Raw genomic sequence first — 27,162 nt, forward strand, 5'->3', positions numbered from 1 at the left:
CTAGCACTTTCCCTAGCAATGATCACCCAAAGCCTGACCCAAGCAAAGCAGTTATCCAAATTTACCCCATTGAATCCCAGAAACGGTTTTGAAGCATTACAAAACGGAGATCAATATTTTTATTCATGTTTGTTTTTAGCACTTCAGTCTAGCAAGAGGTAAAATTAAATTGCATGTAGGGCTACAGTACATCTGTGACACAACACAATATTAAACAAAGGTATGGTATGGAAGAGTTTCCCTTCATATAACCATACTGTACCTCTTTTCTATACACTGTTTTTTTAATTCTTATTTCAATGCTGTCGTCATAGAAAAGGGTTGTGACCTCGCCTCAAAAGGGGTGTGCATTGCGTAATGCCCCCCCATCTTTCAGTATCGCTGGCCGAGGAGAACACCGGGAGGCAGAGCTGCCCGTCCGGGGTTTGAGGCTGGACCGGCCCATCTGGCCATCGGCCCTTCTGGCACTTGCCAGAAGTGCCAGATGGGCAGTCTGGCCCTGGAGCAGATGGATTAATCAATATATATTTATCAGGTGTTCTGAGATTTCTGTGTATTTGGATGTTATTAGCCTGCTTTTTCTGTATTAAGCACATTTCCTCAATCTTGTAGCAAATTACAGTGTTAATTCTTAATATTTTGGTAATCTCTGTTCCCTGTTACTGTTTTTTTGCAGCACCTCTATAGGGCTAATAGTTAAAGGTAAAATTGTCTGCAGCTTCTTATCTTGTATATGATTACAATATTTAATCACTACTTACAAATAGCCCTTTGTGAATTTTCAGAAAAGCTATATTTTTTACTAGGAGCAACATGGCATTCAGCACTAAGTCTAAACCAGGACAACAAAACAGAAAACTCTTTAATGATAAATCAATTCTATCCCACAAGGCAAGTCAATGAAATGGTCTACATATCAAATCTACCCTGTAGAAAGCAATTAAATATTTCAAAGGATCTAACTGAGGTCTGAAAGATTAATAACCGTTCCTTATTCATGAACAATTATAGTCTCTGTCTCTCTCTGTTCTTCCTAGTGACCAGCTATGTACTATTTATGCATAATAATCATACTTGCCAACAGTCTGGCTGCCTGGTGGCATGATTGCGTAATCGTGTTTCCGCCCCCCGCTACATAATACCAAGATTACCAGCATTATAAAGTTGGGGGTGGAGCTACGATGATGCTATTCAGCTAAAATTATCCATGGGTGGCTGCCGGTCCGGGAGACTTGCGCTCTCTTTTGGAAGCCTCCTGGGAATTCTGGGAGAGCAGGCAAGTACACTCAGGTCCATAAATATTGGGACATTGACAGAATTTTCATATTTTGGCCTCTATTGACCACCACAATGGCTTTGAAATGAAACAAACAAGATGTGCTTTAACTGCAGACTTTCAGATTTAATTTGAGGGTAATTACATCCAAATCAGGTGAACGGTGTAGGAAATACAACGGTTTCTATATGTGCCTCACACTTTTTAAGGGGCCAAAAGTAATGGGACTATCAACTCAAAAGCTATTTCATGGACAGGTGTGGGCTATTCCCTCGTTATTTCATTATCAATTAAGCAGGTAAAAGGTCTGGAGTTGATTCTAGGTGTGACATTTGCATTTGGAATCAGTTGCTGTCGACTCCCAATATGAGATCCAAAGAGCTGTCACTATCAGTGAAGCAAGCCATCATTAGGCTAAAAAATCAAAACAAACCCATCAGAGGGATAGCAAAAACATTAGGTGTGGCCAAATCAACTGTTTGGAACAGCTGGCCAGCCACTGGAGCATTAGTAGGCTCCGGGTACTAGAGTGTGCCCGGAAGTCTACTGCGCATGCACATAACGGCAGAAAATGGCCGCCGCGGCCATTTTTCTGGCGTTCTGCGCATGCGCAGTAATTCCGGGGACACTCTAGTGCCCGGAGCCTACTAATGCTCCAAGTGGCTGGCCAGCTGTGTCAGTTGGCTGCCAGCCACTGGGGAGAGAGGTGGGGGGGCCTTGCACGGGGAGTGCACACGGGCACTCTTCTCTCTTAAGATGCTCCTGGAGTAAACCAGTGGCAGAACAAGAGAGTGGTAAGCCCAGGTGCAAGAATATGCTTTGGGCCCCCTTTTGCAGTGCCCCCAGTAGTGGTCCCCCTATGTAGTGCCCCATATACAGTTTCCCTAGTAGTGGTCCCCCTATGCAGTGCCCCCAGAAGTGGTCGCCCCACGCAGTGCCCCCAGTAGTTGTCCCCCCTATGCAGTGTCCCCTCTGCACCACAATGGGCCCCGGTGCAAGCTACTGGTTGCACCGCTGCTAGTTCCGCTACTGGAGTAAACCAAGCTGTGCTTTACAAGAAAAATGTAAACATTTATTTTAATTAAAAGTATGAGTTTAAAGTGCAAGGAGGCTTGCCTTTTGGTGTGACATTTACACTTCTGCACAGTGCTTATTCATTGTTTTCTACCTATCTACACAAGTTGCATCACTAATTAGTGCATTAATTTTAGGTAAAATTAGTGGGACTTGCTCTGGTACCCCGGAAGTTTACAATAAGCTTAATTAGTACATAATTACTTACCTTCTGCAGTGCAGTCTTCTGCATCCAGCGTCGGGAGCCGGCTCTTCTGCAGCAGGGTGAGTATGTCAGTGTGTGTGGTGTTTTTAAGTGTGTATGAGTGAGTGTGTGTGTGATCCCCCCGGTGTATGTGTGTCCCCGCGAGTTAGTGTGGCCCCCCCGGAATGGGAGCTGGGAGAACTACATCTCCCAGCAGCCCTTGCCCCTCCCACCAGCCCCTGGAGCCTACTAGCAGTCCCCGGGACTCCCAGAAGCCCCCTTTCCAGTGAGAAGATAGAGGGGAGGCCACCGGGAGCAGCGGAGACCACCGGAGACCCCCGAGCAGGTAAGTGAAGAATACTTTTTTTTTTTTAGCTATGAAAAATATATTTTTTTTTAATCGGGAACGCGCATACCCGCAGTATTCCAAAATTGGGCACGAGGGGCGCAAGGTTTTTTCCTCGCTAAACCAAGCGCCCAAATGAATCTGCCCCATAGTGAGTACCAATTGTAGATCATGTCTGCCCAGGGAGGATCAATTTCTTCAGCAGTCCCCTGACATGTATATATCCAAATATTCAGAAATACAGAATATTCAGAAATACAGAATATTCAGAAATACGGGAATTTTTTAGCATGACTGAGATAGTGAAACCTTTGCATTTTGATGGTTGAATGTACACAAACTTTGTTTAAGGCACAAAATTATTAAATATAAGTATAAAATTACCTTAGGCTTTTTGTATAAGGTGTATATGAAACATATATTTCATGCATGTGTACAAACTTTGTTTGAGCCACAAAATTATTGAAAATATTGTATAAAATGATCTGCAGTCTGTGTGTATAAGGTGGATATAAAACATATATTCCGATATCCAAAATACCCCTGGTCCCAAAGAGAGAGAGAGAGAGAGACTGACTGTACATCCCAAAGGGACTTTTCGCCCTGAGCTCTAATAGGTCTAGAAGGGATGCAATCGGGAAACCGGCTGTCCTAATCCCGACAGCCGGCTTCCCAACTGCTTTATCCCGGCGAGGGTTAAATGACAGGCATCTATATCTAGACGCCTGTCATTTTCCCGATGCTGGGAGACGGGCGCAGCGAGCGGAAAGCCGCGCGGGGGGGGTTAGTTTTAGGGCACCCGGGGGTGACTTAGGGTTAGGCCCCCCCCCGGGGGACTTAGGTTTAGGCAGCGGGGAAGGGGGGGTTTAGGCACTTAGAGGGGTGATTATGCTTAGGCACTTGGAAGGGAGGTTAGGGTTAGGCACCCCTAAGGAGGGTTAGGGTTAGGGGGTTAGGTTAGGTTAGGTTACTTTTTACTTACCTAAGGATGATTGGGATTTCCAGCGCTGTCAGGCTTCCGCTGCCAGGAACTCTGCTTCAGTCGGACTGCCGCTGCCGGGATTCGAATTGCCGGCCAGAGGGTCTGCGATATTTCATACCGATCCCGTCTAGAACCGGTCCTACCCACTGTACATATTTGTTACATTGGGCCTGATTGAGTTTTTGGATGCAGCAGTGATGCTAACATATGTAATGCAGCCGGAAGCCTTTTTAGAAAAAAAGATGCCTCCTGCCAGAATCTGAGATCTGAGTGCTCTGGAATACCATTGCAATGACTTATCGCAATGGCTGCAGTAATCGCCCATCTGAGTAAGCTTAAGCATACTCAGAATGGGCAACAGAACTGGTCAGCCGAGGTCAGAAAGTCTGCATCTGAAGATGCAGACACTGGCCCCAGCACTCCCAGAAAATGGGGCCCCACGCCACTGTTACGGGTGCGCAGACCGCCTCCACCAAATCCCCGCTCCCAAACGGTAGCAGCCTGTAAATCAGGCTCCAGCTTTGGAGAAGTGTGAGAGATCTCACAGTTGAACCCCAGCGCATACACAGTACAGATCCTGCATGTGCGCCGATCTTCTAACACCAGAAATGAACACAAACCATCAGGTTAGCGTACATCTCTTAATTTGGACCTTTGTTATCTGCAGATTGTCTAGTAAAACACTGTCAACGTTTTGGAGGTAATTAATGGAATGCAGCAAATGTGCCACAAAACACAATCGCCTCACTCCCTTGAGATGGCACACTTTAAGGCGCATACCTAGCATTTGCTTCTAGGAGATGCTTCTGCAACCTAGAAGTGCCACTAGTTGTGTGCATTATGAAGAAGCCAAGATGCAAAACAAGTGTGATATCAAACTGCTACAAGTGTAGTACCACCCTTTCCAATAAAATAAACGTTTCTATTTATCACCTAGATACTACTAAGTTTAGCCTCAGCTTACATTAATCACAACTGTATTCTTTACATGTAGTAATTGTGTGCAGTTCTTTTTATTACCTTGCTCGAAGTGCACATAGCAGGGCAACATGAAGCCACAAAATGGGTTTAATTAAAAATATAGGATAAGACTAAGAAAACTAGTTCAAGCTGCTATTGCGGCAGGGGATCAGTCTTGAGCCTTTTAAGTGATTTCCATTGTCTTTATAGAACACTTTTAGATGTGCTCTCATTGACATGTGGTATACTGCCCTCTTTCATTTAAATATCTAGTGTACATAACAAAATTTTAAATTGCAATTTTTAGACTTAACCTGATGCGTAGATGCAAAAAGATTATAATGAATAAGGTAAGCCCTAAACAATTTATACATCAAAACTCTATTGTAAATCCCTACCCTAGTGTTTCATGTGCTTGAATAAGTCTTTAAAGAGCATCTGTAATGCCACATAGGAATCTCATACTCTTTACCTGTTAGGATACCTGATGAACTCCTGCACTGTCAAAACCTAAACAAAATGCCCTTCACCAATAACAACCCCTTTTCCAGGAAAACACACTAGTGCTCGGCTGTCACCTGGACTTCGCACTTAAAGTAATAACTGTTCAGGAAGCACAGGTGTCAAAATAGAGACACAGGAATGTGACACTAAGAACTCATATAGGAAACTACAACTAGATTCTCAGGAGGTCTCCCATCCAGGAATAAACCAAAGCCCTTCCTGTTTAGCTTCCCACACTAGACAGAACAAGTCTATCTAAAGCTAATTGATGAAGTAATACAAATAGCACTCCTGAAGAGTGATTACCAGAAAACTCTCTTGCAGTTAACGTCACTGCAAGCTAGTAACAAACAAGGATACAATTTAGGAAATTATGCAGCTAACAAAAGGGTATGCAGGTATGTTTTCACTATATACATTCTTAAGCAATAGTAATAATTCCAGAATAATTCAATAAATATGAGAGTAATTGCAAAACAGTAATTTCTTTAGAAATACAGCAAACTGCAGGATAAGACATTTCAAAACACATGGCCTATCCAGAGTAGTATATTATCCAGGTGTACATTTGCTAGCAATAATATGTAATAGAATGTATCCAGGATACTTAGCAGATGAAGAAATCAGTAATCCTTCTTAGGTAGCTTGCAAACAGCTAGAACCAGGGACAAGGCAAGACATGGAATCCTGTGGGAGACACAGCCAGAACAGAAGAACCCACACAGGCCCAAAAGCCAGCACCTGATTAAAATTGCTGGCAAACCAATCACAGTCGACCAGGCCAATGCCCAGGCTGACATGATCATAACAGATGAACAAGTCAGCAACCATTCCAATGATTCAGTCAAAACTCGACAGTACAGTACAGATATAACATCATCTATTGTTGGAATCATGTTTATCATGAGGGCAATCTATATAATAAAATCGACTTCTGATAAAATGTCATCACTAGTAAATGGACCCGGTACATGCCTGGTCACTCAGCCTGCTCATGCTACTCCATGTCCTTCCATCTCCCCACCTCATCCCTCCCTGCTATAATTAACAGCTCCTGTCAGTCACTGCAGTGGGAGTCTTTGAAAACTGGAGAAACCTTAGCCGATTATTATATACACTAGTAGATTACTGACCCTTCCTACAACGGAAGAGTATCCCAAGCGCTAATAATTATACAGATCTAAGTAACAAAATAAACGCTAAGGTAAGTGTGAATATAAATAATTGAAGCAGCAGGAGAGAAAAATGTGCTTGTGATAGCACACCAAACAAGCACCTGTAAAACAGGTACAGCACAGAACTCAATTGTCAACCTCTGCGCTAATTAAATAAAGAGAGCAAACGTGACTGAAAAAAATTATTTATAAATATCATTTTATATTTATCAAGCATAAATTTAATATCCTAAAACATCAATTTGAATGGTCAAGGAGTATAAAAAATAATAAATATTAAATGATAATACAGCGTCCGTCTCTCTGAGTCTCCACAGATGTATGCAGGAAACCAAGGGTATCAAATTGGGTCCAATATCCCTGCTTTGATGTGTTTCACACCGCTACTTGGAGGTTTTTTCAAAGAGTAGTGTGTTTCTCCACATGGACCCTTTTTATGTCTGAACACATTTCTTCTCATTGGTGCTTGATTTTCATCAGTTACACCTGTTTGGATTCCACCTCCTGATCCACCTTCTCTAATTTCCTGGTTAAACAATTTGTTTCTAAAGAAAATAATTCATTTATTCGTGACAGAATACTTTCTACACAAATCAATCTTCCAAATCAATCTAATTTCTTCAGCAATTACTACTATATCACTTTAAAAATATAAAAATTAACTAAATAGAATACATTTGACAAGACATATATAGAAGACATAAATATATATATATATAGATATATAAAGGAAAAACTAACTATCTATTGAGAAAAGAACCCAGGACCTTTCAGATCCCAGTCCGTTGCTCTATCTCTACGCTATCTAGACTTGTGTATATGTTCAATGTTAACTATCAGTTTTGTGTTGAATATACAAATGTAGGACATGAATACACATGAAAATGACTTCATCTAGTGGGAAAAGTACCCAGACCCTTACTGATCCCAGTCCGATACTCTACTCCTACTCTATCCAACCTTACATAATTTCAATTAATTCAATGTGAACTGTCAGTGTTCAGTAGTATACATGTTGTGTGCTCTGGTTTGGGATAGCTCTCAGGGATAAATAAAAAAACATCCATAATTATATCTAGCAAATTACACACTACCAATAGTGTAGTTGAAAGAACTACCCATATAAAAAAACAATATTATAGAAGTATGAATAATATAAATACTTACAAATCTATTACTTGAGAACCCGGGCTTAACTGTAGCCTGGCATTGTCACAGCTGGACGTGGGCTTGAATCCTGGGTGGAGTTGGAAGGTGGTTGAGGGGACGCTGTCTGGTACTGGAATGCGGTCGGTCTCAGTGGGGTGTGACTCATGAAGGAGACGTGAAGGCGGGTGACACGTAAGGCGAGATACAGCTTGAGGAGACGCTCACTGAACGCAATCCGGATCTGATGGATCGTGCAGGAGGTGCGAATCAGGAGATGGACTGTGGTTAGAAGCTGACCGGTACCAGGCAGAGTGGTGACGGGCAAGGATACACTGGAACTGCGGCACGTAAAGTAAGGGAGCACAGGTAACTAGCTCACAGCATACGCTGTAAAAACGTTGCACTGGCAATCAAAGGGCCTCTTGACAGCCCTTTAGTACTCACAGGTAGTGCAGGATTGGCTGCTAGCACACAGAACTAGGCTGCCCCCTGATTGGCCAACCCAGGCACCTGACCCCTGATCCAAGATAGCCGCGCCCAGTGGACTACAGCGCGGCAGCGCTGCCCGACTCACCCCCTCACTCCTGCCTCCAGACGGATGCCTTCCACCTCTGGCATCCTACAGCAGCCAGTGCCGTTCTCCAAGGACCCGCACCGCCGCCGGACGACCCGCGCCAGAGCTTCCGGAGAGGTACGGAGCACAATCCAGGCTGCCTCTCAGAGCCGGGCGTGACAGTACCCCCTCCTTTATGGGTGGCCTCAGGACACTTTTTGGGCTTCTCAGGATGCTCAGAGTGAAACTTAAGCACTAATCGTGGAGCATGGACATCCTTCTCTTCTACCCAGCATCGTTCCTCAGGACCATAGCCTCTCCAATCTGGTAAGTACTGGAGTTGACCGTAGTGAACACGAGAGTCCAATATTTGTTTGACTTTAAACTCTACACTCCTCTCGGTAATAACTTTGGGTGAACGTGGTAGAACTTTGCGGAAGCGGATGAGAATCAGAGGTTTTAATAGAGAGATGTGGAAGGAGCTGGGTATTCTGAGGTAGGATGGAAGTTTTAATCTGTAAGCCACTGGGTTAATTACTTGTATGATTGGAAACGGGCCAATGAAGCGAGGGGCAAACTTCATCGATGGAACCTTGAGACAAAGATTTCGGGTTGACAGCGATACTAGATCGCCCTCTTTCAGTTTGGGCACCGCTCTTCTCTTCTTGCCGGCCCCTATTTTGTACCGATCTGAGTTTTTCCGTAAACAGGCATAGACTTGAGTCAAAATTTGTGAGAATTTTTGTAAAGAAGAGGTTACTGCTGGTACTTCGAAGATTGGTAGTTCCTTGAATTCCGGTACTCTGGGATGTAGATCAAAAACTGTAGAAGAATGGTAAGAACTATTATGAGCGAATTCTGCCCAGGGTAGGGTTTCTGCCCAATTGTCTTGGAATGAGGACATATGGATCCGTAAGAAGGTCTCAAGATCTTGATTTACCCTTTCCGTAGATCCGTTGGACTGAGGATGGTAGGCCGTAGAGAAATTCAACTTGACTCTGAAGACAGAACAGAGAGCTCTCCAAAACTTCGCTACAAACTGCACCCCCTGGTCGGAGATAATTTCGGTTGGAAGACCGTGAAGGTGAAAAATATGGTTGACAAATAATTGAGCCAGGTCAGGAGCGGAGGGTAGCTTCTTGAGGGGAATGTAGTGTACCATCTTCGAGAACCGATCTACAACTACCCAGATGGTGGTAAATCCGTTGGAGGTAGGCAAGTCTGTTATGAAGTCCATGGATAAATGTGTCCATGGACGGGTTGGAATAGACAGAGGAAGTAAGGTACCGGCTGGAGCTTGTCTGGAAGTTTTATGCTGGGCGCATAGTGGGCAGGAGGAAATGAATTCTGCGACTTCAGTTTTCATGGCAGGCCACCAATATGAGCGCTGTAGAAATTCCAAGGTCTTACGTATGCCCATGTGCCCAGAGAAATGAGAGGAATGAGCCCAATTCAGTAGCCGCTTGCGTAGATCAGGGGTCACAAAAGTTCTCCCAGGAGGATGTTGAATGTGGGTAGAGGCAAATACTTTGGATTCTAGGACTGGAGTTTCTTTAAGATTCTCGGTGGCTACTTCGGAGGAGAAAGAGCAGGAGAGTGCATCTGCTTTCTGGTTTAGGGAACCGGGACGATAGGTCAGAGTAAAGTTGAAGCGGGAGAAGAATATCGCCCAACGGGCCAGTCGAGAGCTGAGACATTGGATTGTTTTTCAAGAACAGAAGATTCCGGTGATCTGTATAGACTGTGATGGGAAACGTGGCCCCTTCGAGGAGATATCGCCATTCTCCAAAAGCTAACTTCACCGCTAACAATTCTTGCTCCCCAATAGGGTAATTTCTATCAGCCAGAGTGAATTTTTTATAAAAGAATCCACAGGGATGGTATTTACCATCCTCGAATCTTTGCGAGAGCACTGCCCCTACTGCCTATGAGGATGCGTCCACCTCTACAAAAAATGGATTATTTACATCAGGTTGTCTTAAAACAGGGGCAGAGATGAAAGCTTGTTTTAACATGTGAAAGGCGGTGTCAGCCTCAGGAGGCCACTGGATCGGGTTCGCCCCCTTGCGAGAAAGTGCAGATATAGGTGCGACTAAGGTGGAGAATCCTTTAATAAACTTTCGGTTGTAGTTAGAAAAACCGAGAAATCTTTGCATCGCCTTTGGTAAATTTGGACGAGACCAATCCAGGACAGCCTGTACTTTCTTAGGATCCATCTCTAGGCCGGCACCTGAGATAATGTATCCTAGAAATGGGATGGAGGGGACCTCAAAGATGCATTTTTCCACTTTACAGTATAAATGGTTCCGCCGTAGGCGAGTCAGGACTTCTTTGACTTGAGAACGATGTTCGCACAAGCTGGATGAAAATATCAAAATGTCGTCTAGATAGACCACCACAGAGACATACAGTAAGTCCCGGAAGATTTCATTCACAAAATTTTTAAAAACCGCAGGGGCATTGCAGAGACCGAAGGACATTACCAGGTATTCGAAATGCCCATCTCGAGTATTAAAAGCGGTTTTCCACTCATCACTGGCTCGTATCCTAATAAGATTATATGCTCCTCGTAAATGTCCAACTTGGTGAATATGGAGGCTTCTTTCACCCGATCGAACAACTCCGTAATGAGGGGTATCGGATACCGGTTCTTAATAGTGATGTCATTTAGGCCTCGATAGTCGATGCAGGGACACAGACCTCCATCCTTTTAGACACAAAGAAGAAGCCCGCTCCCGCTGGGGAAGAAGAAGGTCGAATAAATCCTTTTTGAAGGTTCTCCTGAATATATGTGGACATGGCCTTGGTCTCAGCTAAGGACAGCGGGTAGGTACAACCATGTGGCGGAGTCTTGCCGGGAACCAAATCGATGGGGCAATCCCATTCGATATGTGGAGGCAGGGTATTGGCTCCCGCTTTACAGAAGACGTCCCCAAAGGAACAATACTGGCTGGGTATTTGTGCGGAAGTAGAAATGTGGATCTCTTTGATGGGCCTAATTTGAGGAAGGCAGACTCCATGACAAGCTTCACCCCAGGTTAAGATCTGCATGGTTTCCCAGTCAATGTTGGGAAAATGTCGACATAACCAGGGATATCCAAGAATGACTTCATGGGAGGCCTTGGGAATAACTAAAAATTGAATTTCTTCCGTTTGGAGAGCCCCCACTCGAATCTTCACGGCTTGCGTACGTAGAGATACCATGCCATTGGAAATTTGGGTACCGTCTACTGCGGACAAGATGACTGTATGCTTGAGGGGGAAAACAGGAATCTCAAATCTCCGGACGACTTCAGCGGTGATAAAATTCTCGGCCGCCCCTGAATCAAGGAGAGAAAGAACATATTTAGGACCATGTAAAAGTTCCAGAATAATAGACAAGGTAGAGTCAGTTTTAACTGGAGACGAGGACATAACTCCCAACCTGGTGTCTCCGGTGCCGGTTAGGAGCTGAAGTTTCCCGAAGGGCGACGAGGGAAAGTAGCAACCAGATGCCCAGTCTCTCCGCAATACATACAGAGGTTCTCCCGGCGGCGCCTTTGTCATTCCTCAACCGAGAGGCGGGCCCGGTTAATCTGCATAGGTTCGTCGCCTAATGGTTCAGGTGGCGGAGCAGCTGAAGAGTTAGTAGGCTGGAACCTGAACCGATCTCCCCTGGTTTTCTTGCCTTGTCGTTCTCGATAACGCAGGTCTACTTTGTTGCAGAGATAAGATAGATCGTTGAGAGTGGTGGGAAGATCTCGAGTGGCAAGATTATCTTTTGTATGGTCAGACAGCCCACTCCAGAAGGCAGAGATCAAAGCCTCCTCATTCCATTTAAGCTCCGATGCCAATGTCTGGAATTGGATGATATACTGACTGACTGGACAATTGCCTTAACGTAGACGCAGGATCTCGGCAGCTGCCGAGGTAGTTCTTCCGGGTTTGTCAAAAATCCTCCGGAAAGATGTCAGAAACTCGAAGTAGTTATCCAACAAGGGGTCAGACCTCTCCCAAAGTGGTGAAACCCAATCCAGAGCAGTGCCGGACAAAAGGGACACGATATAGGCCAGTTGGACTTGGGTGATGGGAAGTTTGTAGGCTGTACTGTGAAGTGGACATCACATTGATTAAGGAATCCATGGCACAATTTAGGATTCCTGTCAAATTTATTGGGTGTCGGGAGATGCAGACGGGATGGCGTGGAGAGAGCAGGAACAGCTGGAGTTGGTGCCTGGTTTGTGACGGCAGGCGGATGGACATTTCATGTAAGAACTGGGCCATTTGTCGCTGTGAAGCCTCCAGTCCCTCTAAGCGGCTGGCGATACCCTGTAGCAGGTCGGCCCTCAAATCCGATCCACTGGCCGAATCCATTTGGCCAGTGCAAACTGTCACGGCTGGACGTGGGCTTGAACCCGGTGTGAGGTCGGAAGGTGGTTGAGGGGAAGCTGTCTGGTACTGGAACGCAGCCGGTCTCAGTGGGGTGTGACTCATGAAGGAGACGTGAAGGCGGGGTGACACGTAAGGCGAGATACAGCTTGAGGAACGCAATCCAGATCTGACAGATCGTGCAGGAGATGCGAATCAGTAGATGGACTGTGGTTAGAAGCTGACCAGTACCAGGCAGAGTGGTGACGGGCAAGGATATACTGGAACTGCGGCACGTAAGGTAAGGGAGCACAGGTAACTAGCTCACAGCATACGCTGTGAAAACGTTGCACTGGAAACCAAAGGGCCTCTTGACAGCCCTTTAGTACTCACAGGTAGTGCAGGATTGGCTGCTAGCACACAGAACCAGGCTGCCCCCTGATTGGCCAACCCAGGCACCTGACCCCTGATCCAAGATGGCCGCGCCCAGTGGACTACAGCCACTGGGCGCGCTGGCTGCTGTAGGATGCCTTCCGCCTCTGGCATCCTACAGCAGCCAGCGCCGTTCTCCAGGGACCTGCACCGCCGCTGGACGACCCGCGTCAGAGCGCCCGGAGAGGTAAGGAGTGCCATCCAGGCTGCCTCTCAGAGCCGGGCGTGACAGGCATGTTTGCTCTAACACTACTTTATACAGCTTCTTCCTTCTTAGCACTACCTGCTAAGGCTACATAATTCCAAATCAATCAGTAATCTCAACAGAAACAAATATCCTCTGAATATAGGTAGCTCATATAGGTAGCTCAGGTGGCAGTGATTTGAGGCAAATCTATTCACTGATGTCCCAATAAATATTCTTGCTGATTTTCAACCTACCCACACCACTACATCCAAACTATCTATACCATTAGACAGTGTTAGCAAACTATATCTAACGAAGCTGGACCAGGCAATCACATACTGGAAGGCTTTATTAGGAAGTGGTCAACCTCGGTTGACCTACAGTATATCAGAACTGCTACTAATACTAATCTAGTGTGCAAATGACTCAAACTCAATGTTATCATTTAGTCCTGACGGGAATAATGTTTTAAGTTTAAAAATCCATAATGCTTCAGCAGCACATAGATTTTTAAATCTATCCCCTCCTCTAATAGTTTTTGCAACATGATGCACTCCAATCAGGGACAGACTGTCTGGGTTACAATTATGTTTTATAGAGAAATGTTGGGATACACTATGTTTAGAATACCATAATGTTCATAATGTTTAGTCTATGCTCCCTAAACCTATTTTTAAGATGCAGAGTAGTTCTTCTCACGTACTGCAAGCCACAGTGGCATTGCAGTACGTATACACAATAAAGAGTATTGCAGTTGATAAATTCCCGTATAGGAAATCTTACCTTAGTAACATAAGATACTACTTCCACAGCTCTATTTGAAATAAATCCACATGTTAAACATCTTGTTTTCCCACATTTGTGGCATCGCACACTGGGGCTTGATAACCAAGTATGAATCTTACCATTGTTAGAATCTGTTCTTACTGTCCTCAGCATACTGGGAGCTAATATATTTTTTAAGTTCTTGTCTTTCTTAAAGACTACCTTTAATTGTGGTGCAAGAGTAGATTGTAAAATGTGATCATTTTGCAAAATCTTAAAATTATCCTTCAATATATTTTTAATATTAATCAATTGGCTATTAAATTTAGAAATAAAATGCAATTGGGTAGAATCATAATTGTTCTGTTTTTTAAAGGTTTTGCTTTTAGTTTGATCAACTCAGATCTATCACTCTTCTCTACTCTATCATAAACTGCCTGTAGTAGGGATTGAGGATAACCTCTTTGTGGAAAATCTTGGAGCATTCTAACTGCTTGTGCCTTAAAGTCTTCCAAAGAGAAACAGTTCCTTCGTAACCTCCAGAATTGGCTGAAGGTGAAATTTTTGAGCCAGGGTCTATAATGGCTACTTGTATAGTGTAGAAAATTATTCGTATCCACTGTTTTTTTTTTTATTTTTTGTTACAATATTTTCCCCCACAGAGGAGATGGTCAGATCCAAAAAATTGACCATAACGTAATCAAACGTATGTGTGAATTTCAAATGATAATTGTTATTATTAAGGTGGGAAACAAAATCAAGTGCCGTGTGCTCATCACCATCCCAAATAATAAAGAAATCATCAATATAACAGCCACAGTACACTAGGTTTGTGCCAAATGGTCCCTCTCAGATGTATTCTTGTTCGAACTTCTCATATATAGATTGGCAAAACTAGGCGCAAACCTAGTGCCCATGGCCATACCTAACACCTGAAGAAAAATACTCACCAATAAAAATAAAGTAATTCTGCTCTAATATAAACAAAATGGCTGAAAGAAGGAATTGTTTAAATTCCCCTGAAATACCTTCATCATTGTTTAGATACCATTCTGTAGCTTTAGTTCCTCTATCATGAGGTTTATGTGTATATAATGCTTGAACGTCTAGTGACAGAAAAGCATAATTCGATCTCCAACTAATATCTTTAATTGAATTTAATAACCATGTGGTATCTCGGATGTGGGATTTCAGGGAAACTACATATTTCTGTAAAAAGTGATCAATAAACTGATAAATTAGAAGTGAGGGATTTTATACCAGAAATGAATCTCGGATGTGGGATTTCAGGGAAACTACATATTTCTGTAAAAAGTGATCAATAAACTGATAAATTAGAAGTGGGGGATTTTATACCAGAAATGATAGGGCGTCCCGGGGGTGTTGTGAGGGATTTGTGAATTTTGGGTAAGTGATAAAACAAAGGGATAATGGGAAACTCAACAAATAAAAATTTATATTCATCTTTGGATATGATCCCACCCTCAACCGCTTCATTTAATAATATTTTAAACTGTAATAAGTACTCAAAGGTGGGGTCCTTCCCTAATTTTTGATAGAAGTCTTTATTGTGGAGCTGTGAAAAAGCCTCTTGTCAATAAGCTTCTCTCCTCATTAATACCACTCCCCCACCCTTGTCAGCACTTTTAATCACTACAGATTGATATCTTTCCAATTGTCTTAGAGCTAATTGCTCACTTCTTGTTGAGTTAGACCAATAAAACTTTTTAGCACAAACCTTCTGGTAATCATCCATGTTTTTTTTATAAAGAATTCCTAATATAAAAAAAAAATTCTGATGTCTTTTCATCAGTTATATTATTCTCTGCCCATAGATCCTCTAAGATAGATAGTGAATCTATATCCATATTGTCCAAAATAATTGGGGGAAAACAGTCATCTTTTATTTTTTTAAAGGCAAAATATCTCTTTCTACCTACTGTAGATCACAATTGAAATAATTAAATTCAACAAACAAGTCAAAAAGATTGGGGCCCTGTGTTGGGGAAAAATTGAGACCCTTCTGTAAAAGTCTAATTTGATCGTTGGTCAACACTTTGTCTGTCAAATTGAATATCCCATTCTGATTTAATCTCGGTCTTCTTATAAAATTTCCGCCCCCCTCTTCTTCCTCTAGTTCTCTTAAATGTTTGGAGGTATCTCTGGATAGAGGGAGGAATCTGTTTTGTGTTTTGAATATCTCCAATCTGTTCTCTTCTAAAAAAAAACCCTTTTAGGAGTATTATTCTGAGATCAGGTATGCATCCATCCCTGCTCTGCCCCACCTGCATTCTCCGCCCCCATCCTCTGCTCTGCCTCCATCCCCATTCCACAATCTGTACCTGCTTCTGTACCAGCTCCACTTGTGTCAGTTATGTCATCACCTGGGCGTTCCAAGACCTACTGAGCATGTCAGAGACAGGACAGACTTAGCAGACTATTATATAGATGGTGGAAGGCAATGACTGTTGGGCTGAACTCTGTCCACTCCGCCCATTTCAGTGATGCACAGGAGATACTGAGGGAGCAGTGATAAAGAGACACACAGGGGGAGGGAGAAGAAAAGTTAGGTAGAAAGTGTTGGGGGGAAAAATAGAGTGTGAGTGGGAGAGAAATGGAGAGAAAAAGGAGGTGGAGATAGTGTGAATAAAAGTCAGGCAATGGTGGGCATTACAGCTAGTTTCTTATATGAATGGAAAAATTATATAGATGTTGATATTCTTACTGGAAAACTGAAAAGTCTTGTATTAGTCTGGTTAACCTGACATGACGTCATATTCTGTTTTCGAACACATGATGGAAAGGGATGTAGTTGGTATCCCGGCATGCGGGATGCAGACGGTCTGAATACCGGTGCCAAAATCCTGACAGGTCGGGATCCCAGCACCAGTATCCCGACCACCGGCATCCCGAAGGTAAGTATCAGGGTGTTAAGGGGAAGTTAGGGTTAGGCACTCGGGGGAGGGTTAGGGTTAGGCAATGAGGAAGGGGTGTTAGGTTTAGGGTGCAGGGAGGGGGAGGTTAGATTTAGGCACTAGGGGGGGTTAGGTTTAGGCACCGGTGAGGAGGTGATAGGTTTAAAGTGTGGGGAGGGGGAGGTTAGGCTTAGGCACTATGGGGGAGGTTAGGGTTAGGCACTGGGGAGGGAGGGTTAGGGTAGGGGTTAGAAAAACACTTACCTGTCTTCCCTATGGGTGTCGAGATTCTGGCTGTCGGGATGCTACTGTCGGTTTTCTGACCAGCGGCATCCCAATAGCCGGGATTTCATACCCAACCTGATGGAAATGGCCCAAAACTTTTAATGTACGCCTGCTGATGACAAGTCTCTGTGTCTGTAGCTCTTTTTCTAGAAACCCATAGTTCTATGTTCCAGAAACATTACTGAAACATGATAATTTACTGTTAACAACTAGGTCCATACAATTCATCTGTAAAGTGAGATGTCAGTATGTATTCTACATATGAACATTAAATGTAATGGCGTTCAGAGAAAGGGCTGCTAAAGCCTTGTGTAATGTGAAGGAATTATTTGAAAATAGACTATAACAAAAACAGAGTAGGAGGACTGCTGAAATAGTGGCTGTGCTTTGCTTAGAAGTGAACAACTTAGTAATCAATCAAGGGAAAACCATTTGTTGGAGAACGCAAAAGGTTAATTAGTTGAAAAATAATGATGTTAATAGCATAAATTTATTCTCTATAGTTTTATTTTTAAATTTCACAGTAGAGCAATAACAAAATGTATTTTAGGCTTTCACATCGCATGGCTTAAACAAAGCCTCATATTGTTTCCACTTCAGTATATTTGCTTTTAGTGACTATACTGTGGGCCTGATTCAGATATGTACGCTAACCTGATGGCTAACGCACATCTCCGATGGTGGGAGGACTGCGCATGTGCAGGAGGTGTACTGCGCATGTGCAGCCCTCCGTCTGCGAGTTTTCTCGCAGAGCCTCACAGCCGCAGCCTGTTTGACAGGCTCTGGAGTTTAAGAGGCGGAGTGGGGCGTTCCTGGGTAGCATTCCCAGAAATGGGGGTGTGTCGCCCCTCGTTTTCCAGGAGGGATGAGGCCAGGGACTGCATGGATGCATGCAGACTTCCTGGCCTCGCAAGCCGCCAGGACCCCGTCAGGCAGCTTTAAGCTTCAGCTAACGCAGTCTGGCCGCGGGGACAGCAATCGCAACTGATGGTCGTGATTGTTCCGATGGTGATCCCAGGCTGTGACCTCGGTCGCAGCGCTTGGATCACGCAGATGCAGCAAGGAGGTGTCTGATACTTCCTTCTGCATTTGCCTTATAAATGGACGGAATTGCACAGCCGCTTGTGTGTGGCTGTGCAATTCCGTTCATCTCTGAATAAGGCCCTGTACCACCCTAGGGTAGAAAGTGGATACTGTTGATCAGTGCTTCCTTACAAACCAACAACAGCATGCAGTAGCGTAAATTCATCCCAGACGCCCGGAGGCAAGCTATAATTTGGTGCCCCCCCGTCACAGCCGCTGACACTGTAATGCAGCAATTCGCATGCAGACAGGCTATAGATAGACAAAGGCAGCAGCTGATGGTCTGACATGGAGCTCTCCACTAGTGTATGGTGGCTTCTCAGGTGCCAGGAGGGGGTGCCATGTATTGGGCGGCTATGACGGTACACTCCAGGTACATAGTTACAGGCTAAGTGGAGTGAATATGTTGTGGACAATGGAGGAGGTGCCCACTCAGTGCTGGAGCCCGGCGGCAGGCGCCTCCATTGTCTCCCATAGTTCTGCCCCTGACAGCACGTTATACAGCATTTACCCGAGTGCACACTACCAGGAGAGAGTAGCAACACATGAGACAGTGGTTTGGGGAACTTTTGTCTAACACTCATCCAGAGCTAAGATTACTGTCATGCAGATTACAATGATGATTATTGTTACATCTAGATGCTGCATTATCATAAGAGACAGATGCAGAAAATACAAGGTAATTGGAAGCTATAATCATTATCTCTAAAATGAGTGTCATCTATTCTGAAGCTAGTGTAAGCACTAAGCACTGCTGCAAGAGAGATCTTTGACTTCATGTGACAGGCGATTTGTCCTGTCAGCCAACTGGAAAAATAAAAAACAACTTGCTACTCTACATTTATGTATGAAAGCAGAGAATTAATAAGCTACAAATCATAGCTCAAGCATGTTACGTTTTAACAAAATCTTTCCAGTTTGTCAATCTTTGACCTACAAAGTGTTTAAAAAAATACGTGAGGAGTCTTTCTATCTGGCACAGCTAAAATGAGATATAAGACGTGGGAGTACATGAAAGACCTCATGGTCGCCTGATCACTCCTGAGTGTAATTACAGTATTATATGGGAGTCAGATCCTGCCCCCTTGTGGTAGTAATAAAAAGTGTGGCTCTTACCATAAAGCCCACACAAAATCTCTAATGAACGAATGGATTTTGGAAACGCGAATAATAATTTTATTGGTGCTTATAAAAATTTTAAACCTGACTTAGCCACCTGTGGAATAAAAAGTCAGTGGTTCTCTACAAATTAAAGAGTTAAATAAATTCTCCACCAAAAACATTTCTATGTAACCTTTTAGAGAGCATAACATTTTAATCTGGCTGTAAGCTGTCGTACTTAGCATTTAAGCACTGAGGATTCAATGTCCTCCAGGTCACTAGTGCTTCCTTGGAATAGAACAGGTAATGTAACATACCACCCAGATTGAAGTTAATGTTACATGCAGCCAGTTATGTTATATGGTAATGCATCATGAACATACCTTCTCCGACCATTGAAACACCAACAGACATGCCAAGGAATTTGCTTTTGGTCCATATGTGAGTGTTCACACACATATTCTTCTCTTTGCATTCACAATAAAAACAGGATACAGGTGGGTGATGAGACACCTGTTCAGCCACAAAGCGCACTTTATATGATTCACTGTCTGATCCCTGGGCTGTGTTAGTTTCTTTGGCTTGTACACAGGCACTGTGAGTTCTGCGGGGCGTCACTTTGTCCTTGGGAACATCCCACCTGCAATGAAATGTTTCACCTACAACTGGGTTATAGGGCTTCTTGGCAACTGCTCCTTTCCGGCCTTCATGGAAAGCTGTTAAGTAATATTCCACAAAGCTGATCATTCGTTCCTCGGGGGTCGTCCCAGCTGCAATGCATAAAAACAGATCGGGATGGGCCATAAAGTTTGCATACATCTCCAGCAGGGATCTTTTCTCCAAAATAAAGGTTGGAAGCACTACCTGTTATGGAAGAAGAGAACGTTAATAACATTTCTTTAAATGACAAAACGTGGATAAGTAACAAATAAGTCAAACATCTCAAATCTGTGAAAATGAAATGCTCTATGGCAAATATCTAATTTTGTTTTGGTAACAAGGTGGGCACAGACACAATATAATTAAGGTACAAGAAATACACTTCCATATCTTTCCTTAGTCATCGCGAAAAATCAAATATAATTTTTAAGGCCAAACTGTCCCGATAACTGGCTGCCGTCATTACTGTGACTCTTCCGAATACTGGTGTTCACAGCAGTGAATGGAGACTTGTCACCACAATCTTGTTTAAATAATATTCCATAAATTGTTTTATAAAGCCAGTATCCCACAGTTATGTCTAGTTGATTACTCCCACTCTATAGCAAACCCACATAGATTGTATATTTCTTCTTTAAATAGCAAATTAAATACATTCTAAATATGACTTTAAGGCCGTCACTGGTGAGACTGTTTTGGCCTTTTTTGGGCTGGTCACATTCCAACATCAATATCAGTAATTACTTAAGCAGTGCCCACACAAAGTATACCTTGTTTCTTCAGCAGATTTTGAATATTCAGAACACAGCATTAATTTGCTTATTTCTTCTCATCCAAAGAAGACAATCTAGCCAAGAATGACCCATAAAGTGCATATCGAAAATTTGTAATTGGGACATGGGCAAAAAGGGTGCATGGCCACATACTAGGGGGCATGGCTTTGTGCCCCAGCAGGATGTGCCTAGTGCTTCTAAAGTGGTAGTTCACAACCATAACGTAATGATGTGTGTTGTCTGTGGTGTTTGCTGGATATAAAAGACCCAATGGTAATATAACAATCGATTCTATTTATTCAAATGTAGTCTATCAGCTAAATCACAGGAGATATTATTGTCAAACATAGAAATCAGAAAAAAAAGAAAAGAGAAAAAACAGGCCACAAAAAAAACTTTTAAATTGCATGCTGCACTAAGGCCCTCATTCAGAGCCACTCGCTATTTGCGGTCGTTCATTCTAAAACAAGGGGTGGCTATTCAAATGAACCGTTCGCTGTTTGCGGTCTGTTCACGCCTCTATGTCTGAACGAGCGAACAAAACTTGCGTTCGTTTTTTGGAAAAATACGCCCCCTGGCCGCTCGCATCCTACGTCATGTCCGCTATTTATTAGATTAATCGAGTACATCGACATGGGTATGAACTGCTCGCTATTCTTGGGGCTGGTGTTTGCTACCACAATTTTGCGAGCAGTTCTGACTATAAAATAACCCAGTGACGTGGTCAATGACGCTGCTGTTTTAAATATGCACACCCATAAAACGCCCGTTTTGACCTTTAAGCACGCCTGCGTTCTGATTTCCACTCCCCATTTTCAAGCACCTTCCCCTGTTACCACCCACATACGCCTCTTTCTGTCACTCAAAATAGCAGGCATTCGCTATTTTGCGAGCACATGAATTTCGGCCGCACTGACTGGTTAGCGCATGCGTATAACGATCCGTACGCATGCGCAGTTGGCCAAACATCGCTCAGAGCGAACGAACTTCCGCTTACGAGTGGCTCTGAATCAGGCCCTAAGTTTGTCTTTCTCATTATAATATATTCAGACTTCTGGGACTAAAAAATCTAAACAAACTGTAGGTTCCAACTTGTGACAGCTGGAATCTAGTTCTTGGGGTAAATTTACTAAAGTGAGAGTTTTTAGAAGTGTAGATGTTGCCCATAGCAACCAATAAGATTCTAGCTATTAACTTCTAGAAGGTGCTAGTTGAAAGTTAAGCAGAGTCTGATTGGTTGCTATCGGCAACATCTCCATTTCTAAACACTCTCACATTAGTAAATATACCTCCTAGTGTCAATACTGGTATTGGCAAAACAGCAGTATTATTATGTCTGTTGGGTATGATGACAGTGTAGTCTATTTCATTAGCAGACTAGTCTCTAAGGGGTATATTTATTAAAAAGCGGGTTTTTAGAAGTGGAGCTGTTGCCCATAGCAACCAATCAGATTCTACTTATCATTTCTCTAGCACATTCTAGAAGATAATAGCTAGAATCTGTTTGGTTGTTATTGGCAACAACTCCACTTCTTAAACCCCGCACTTTAGTAAATATAGCCCTAAGCCCAGGAAAGGTAACAAGGATCTCTTCCTTTCCATGCATAGATGGCTTGCTCCCTAAAAAATTGATGAGACTTATCTATGTCTGCCTGCTGTTCTTGGCATTATAATACCTATGTCGGGGACTCTCCGTACCAGATACCCCTTACCATCTATGACCTTTCCCATCCACCTACGATTTATTTTGAGTTTTCTGACTCACATCTGGAGCATGTCACAATGACATACAGTAAGAAATCATCTGCAACAGAATCTTCGGACTAAAGGCCGGTACGACCTAGTTAGCAACGGGACCCAGCGGTGGGTGCAGACATCAGCAAGTGCATACTGTACACACTTGCCAATGCCGGCAGTGACACAGTCGCAGCGGAGGCCATGCTGCATTCGGCAGCATGACCCCGCTAACGATAGCCACGTCGGACCTGCATGCAGGTCCAACGAAGGATGACGCTGACAGCGCGCGGGAGTGCGCACCGTCAGCGACATAGCGAGCACACACTGCCTGGGGGTGCAAACATCAGCAAGTACATACACACTTGCCGATGCCGGCAGTGACAGAGTCGCGGCGGGGGCCAAGCTGCATTCGGCAGCATGACCCCGCTAACGATATCCATGTCGGACCTGCATGCAGGTCCAAAGAAGGATTTCGCTGATGACACGCGGTAGTGCACATCATCAGCGACATAGTGGGTACACACTGCCCGATGTGGACTAAATGTCGGACCAATCCATCGGATCGGACAACATATCTTCTAGTGTGTACTCAGCTTAACAAGGATAAAACCAGCGCTGCTCCTCTCCCACCTTAAGAATCACACACTATTTCATTAGCAGACTCATCTCTATATTTGCTAAAAAGCGGGTTTTTAGAAGTGGAGTTGTTGCCTATAGCAACCAATCAGATTCTACGGCTCCTCTCCCACCTCAAGAATCACACTCTCCTGATTCAGCACCAGGTGACCCAGAAAAAAAGCATATCCATTACCTTTTCCCCAAGGTCATGGAAATGATTCAGTTAATTATTTATGGTAAAAATCATACCCTTAATTTATAGTTCCAAACCAAATTAGATTCACTGAGAACAGATTAGATGGAATGCAAAGAGCATGAAATCTGTAGGTTTCAAGAAGTGGTTGATTAAGAAATGTCTGATTGCACTCTGACATTGATACTCCTAAAGAACAGATGGAGTATTTTGAAATCAGATCCCATCCCAACAACATACGGATCCAAAACATTTTAGAATCCACTGACTTGGGCTCCCTTCCTTAAATGTCAGTAGGGTTGGTTTATGCAGTGTCTTCCTGAGATTTCCCTCCAGGCTTACTAACTGATGCCATCACTATTACAAACAAAAGAAAAACTCTCTACAATCACTTTAATTATTTTGTACTCAGGACAGAATCATTTCTGGATCTTGCTCCAACTACTCTGAAGATACCCAAATATTTGAAAAATGTCACTAAGACCCTTCACAATAATGGAATTAAATATTGATGGCACTTCCCAATCCTTTGATTGGTGATGGATGCTTTCATAAAGTGTAAACCCAAGTCCATGGCCTGGTCCTGGGCATTCTGCCAGCATCTTTCTCCCCGGCTAAAGCTCAAAGACATTAGGTCTCCTCTCCAGTGTTCCTCTGCTTAATGTTTACATATACTTTTCAGTAGATATTTGGCATTGCAAAGACATATTGTTCTTCATCTTTCTTTACACTATACTTGTCAAGACACTTGGAGGACCCTGTATTCCAAGATATTGTATATAGCTTTCAATTGTTGTCTTCCATACTGTGCATGTTTCTATGCTCATTCCAGATACTAAGATGTTGGAGAATGGTGCTTCCAGTGGATGAGCAGCTCTTGTTATGTGTTCTAAATACAGTCGCTTATTTACTGTTACATGTTTTTAATTGTATTCAGTCTGGTGCCCATGGGACAGGGATTGCTTGCTTATCTCTCTGAGAAATTGTTTGACTGGCAAGTGGCCTCTGCCCACAAGGGCGCTACGCCGACATTTTTATACAGTATTGATTGCTTGTTGCTAGCCAGATGGAATTATTATACTTCCCTGCCACCCTTTCAACCTCCTATGACCAACCCAGGACTGGAAAGGCTCTTCTTAAAGTACTGACCTCTTTTTGATTGACCACACTACAACCTCTGCCCTCCTATCCTCCAAATTTTCCCCTGTGTGACTAGTCAGGTCACTTTGCTGTCCACATAGAGGTAGGGTTGTCTTCACTTTTCTCACCTAAATATCACTGGTTCATTGATGACTTCCTTCTTGTTAAAAAGTTATTAGCAACAGACTCACTGTGGAGTTCAGAGAGCATACCGACCCAGCCTCCCCTGTACATGCCATTAATTGGGAAGCATTTAAAGCTTTCTATAAGAGAGGAGCTTATTCAAATTTCTTTGACGGCAGAGAGGAGGGAGACAACAAATTCAGGATCTAGAATTCCATATACTGTATCAGAACTTACCAAACATCATCAAAGCTTTCCTAAATGTAAAACATACAGTAAGCTTTTGTTCCTCTAATCACCTTTTATCCTCTAAAGCTACTAAAACTCTGAAATGGTTACAAGAAATATACTATGAAATAGTTGATATGGCAGTCACCATCCTGGCCTATGCTTGTAGAAATATTGAAGAATTTATCCATTAAAACTTTATCAAACTCTTCCCTTTATGACCCTCAAAAACTTGCTAACTGTTTTCGTGAAATCTGTGCTTCTCTATACAACTTAAAAGTAAACAGAGCACCTCCCCTACTACAGATTTATTAGCTTAATCCATGCCTAGAGTATCTTAAATCATACCATCTGCAGCACTTGAATCTTCTGTGCCTCAATAGAGCTATTACACAAGAAGAGCTCTCAGATGCACTAAAATCTCTCAAAGAATCCAGATTGTTTCTTTTTTTTTTCTATAAAAAGCTCACGTGTTACAGGAGCTTTAAAACGCAATTTCATCTAAAAGGAATTTTGAAAAGGCCACCACCAGAGCGTAAATTGTAGTCATCACTGAAGAGAGTTGTGATCCTTCTCTATATTCTAGCTACAAACCTATTTCTTTATTGAACATAAACCACTAACTTTTTTGATAAAATCTTGGCTGCCTACCTAGCTTTGGTTATACGCTTACTGGTCCATTCATACCAAGTGGGTATTGTTGCAGAATGTCAGTGTGCAGAGAACACTTGTAAAGTCATTGACAATCAGTATGGCAAATAAGAGGTCTGTTACTTCTCTGTTGTTCACCCTAGTGCAGACGACATTTGACAGAGTGGGCTGGTACTTTATATGGCTTCATGATTTTGGCTTTCACTGTTCTTTTATGAGCGGTGTTGCATTTCACAGCTTTAGCCTCAACCTCATTCCCCAATAAAAATGGCATTAGCCAGAAGTGTCTCCTATTGCCTCTTTTATATGTTCTCATCATAGAACCTCTTGCAGCCAGACATTGCCACAATCCAAACATTTCAGGCATACAAGTTAGGCCTCTGAACCAGACAAGATGATAACTTCTTACATGGCATTGCATCTTGGCGCTCTTACCCCGACTTCTCAGAACTCCAGGACTACTATGGCATGCCATCTAGGAAGTTTCTCCAATCTGTTCACATTAGAACATTTTTTGAGACCTTGGTGGAAGCCAACACTCCCTTCTGAAGTATTTCAGTCTTCAAAGATTGTCCTCCCAAGGGTTGATTTCACTAAAGTTCTTTATTTATCATAATCAAACTCAAAATGATCCACACAAGCTGGCTTGGGAGAAGGACATGGAATGTGGATCTCGATTAGGGAGTGCCCTGCAAAATCATTCATCCTTGTTTGCATTTAAAAATATGGTAATAAATGGCTGTATAGGTGGTACCTAGTTCACCCCCAACTCCGAACAAACTTTCACCCATCAGCAGACCAATGTTTGTGGGGCTGTGGTCATGGGGAAACCCTGGCCCTCATATGGTGGTCCTGCCTGAAACGTAACTACGGTATGTGCACAACTTGACCTACAATATCACAGAAAAACAACTTTCTTCTTGTTTGTTATAATCTCTCTTATCTAGGCCGATTTCAAATGTACCTAATCAGTTCCAGATTTTGATTTGGAATAAAACATAGCCTTCCACACCCAAAGCATTAATTACATTTGGAACACACAGCACTTTGAACATGTCAAAAAGATTGTATATGACCAAGTTAACAACTTAGCTAGTGTTTGGTTCCCCTGGATATTGCACAATGAGGGCCCGGCAAAGAATTGATTATGTGCCAACCCAGTTCCCGGATGGGGATGTAGTTTATATCCCAGCTGTCACGATGCTGGCTGTCAGAATACCGGTGCCAGAATTCCGGAAACCAGTCAAAATCCTGTCTCTAGCATCTCGACTGCCGGCAACCTGATGGTAAGAATTGGGGTTAGGGGTCATGGTTAGGCACAAGGGGGGGTTAGTCAGCAGGGAGGGGTTAGGCTGCGGGGAGGGAGAGTTTGGTTTAGGGGCTATGTATTGGGAGCTATGTAAAACAAATGAGCACAGTTGGAATAATGTTGGTTATTATGGAGGAAATGCTGTTTGTAAAGCAGAGAAAATAATTAATAAATAGCGAAGAAGCAGCATTATAAAAATGTTAACCTCCAAATAAGACTGCAACAAAAATACATTTGCTTTATATAACTACAACCAATCTGGGTTGCAGAACTGAAAACCAGTAAAGTAATGGTTAATACCTTTTCTTATAGGGTGAATGTCTAGTTACAGTAGATGATGGAGAGAAAAATCTTCCTATCGTGCCCAATAATTTGTTATGCACTTCCTTAGCACATAAAATAGTACAATGGT

The 27,162-nt window shown here is 43.1% G+C and overlaps 1 protein-coding gene across 3 annotated transcripts in view; it reads right to left on the reverse strand.

The window, feature by feature from the left end:
* The window catches only part of OSBPL10 (oxysterol binding protein like 10), a 534,391-nt gene that overhangs the window by 80,659 nt on the left and 426,570 nt on the right, over positions 1-27,162 (reverse strand). For all 3 annotated transcript variants that reach the window (XM_088463527.1, XM_088463519.1, XM_088463516.1), the window contains one exon: positions 19,702-20,182. In XM_088463527.1, coding sequence (XP_088319653.1) covers positions 19,702-20,182 — 481 coding nt within the window. The remainder of the gene's footprint in view (positions 1-19,701; positions 20,183-27,162) is intronic.

Source organism: Taudactylus pleione, unplaced genomic scaffold (assembly GCF_031769625.1).
Source record: "Taudactylus pleione unplaced genomic scaffold, aTauple2 ptg000053l, whole genome shotgun sequence".
NCBI classification, from domain to species: domain Eukaryota; kingdom Metazoa; phylum Chordata; class Amphibia; order Anura; family Myobatrachidae; genus Taudactylus; species Taudactylus pleione.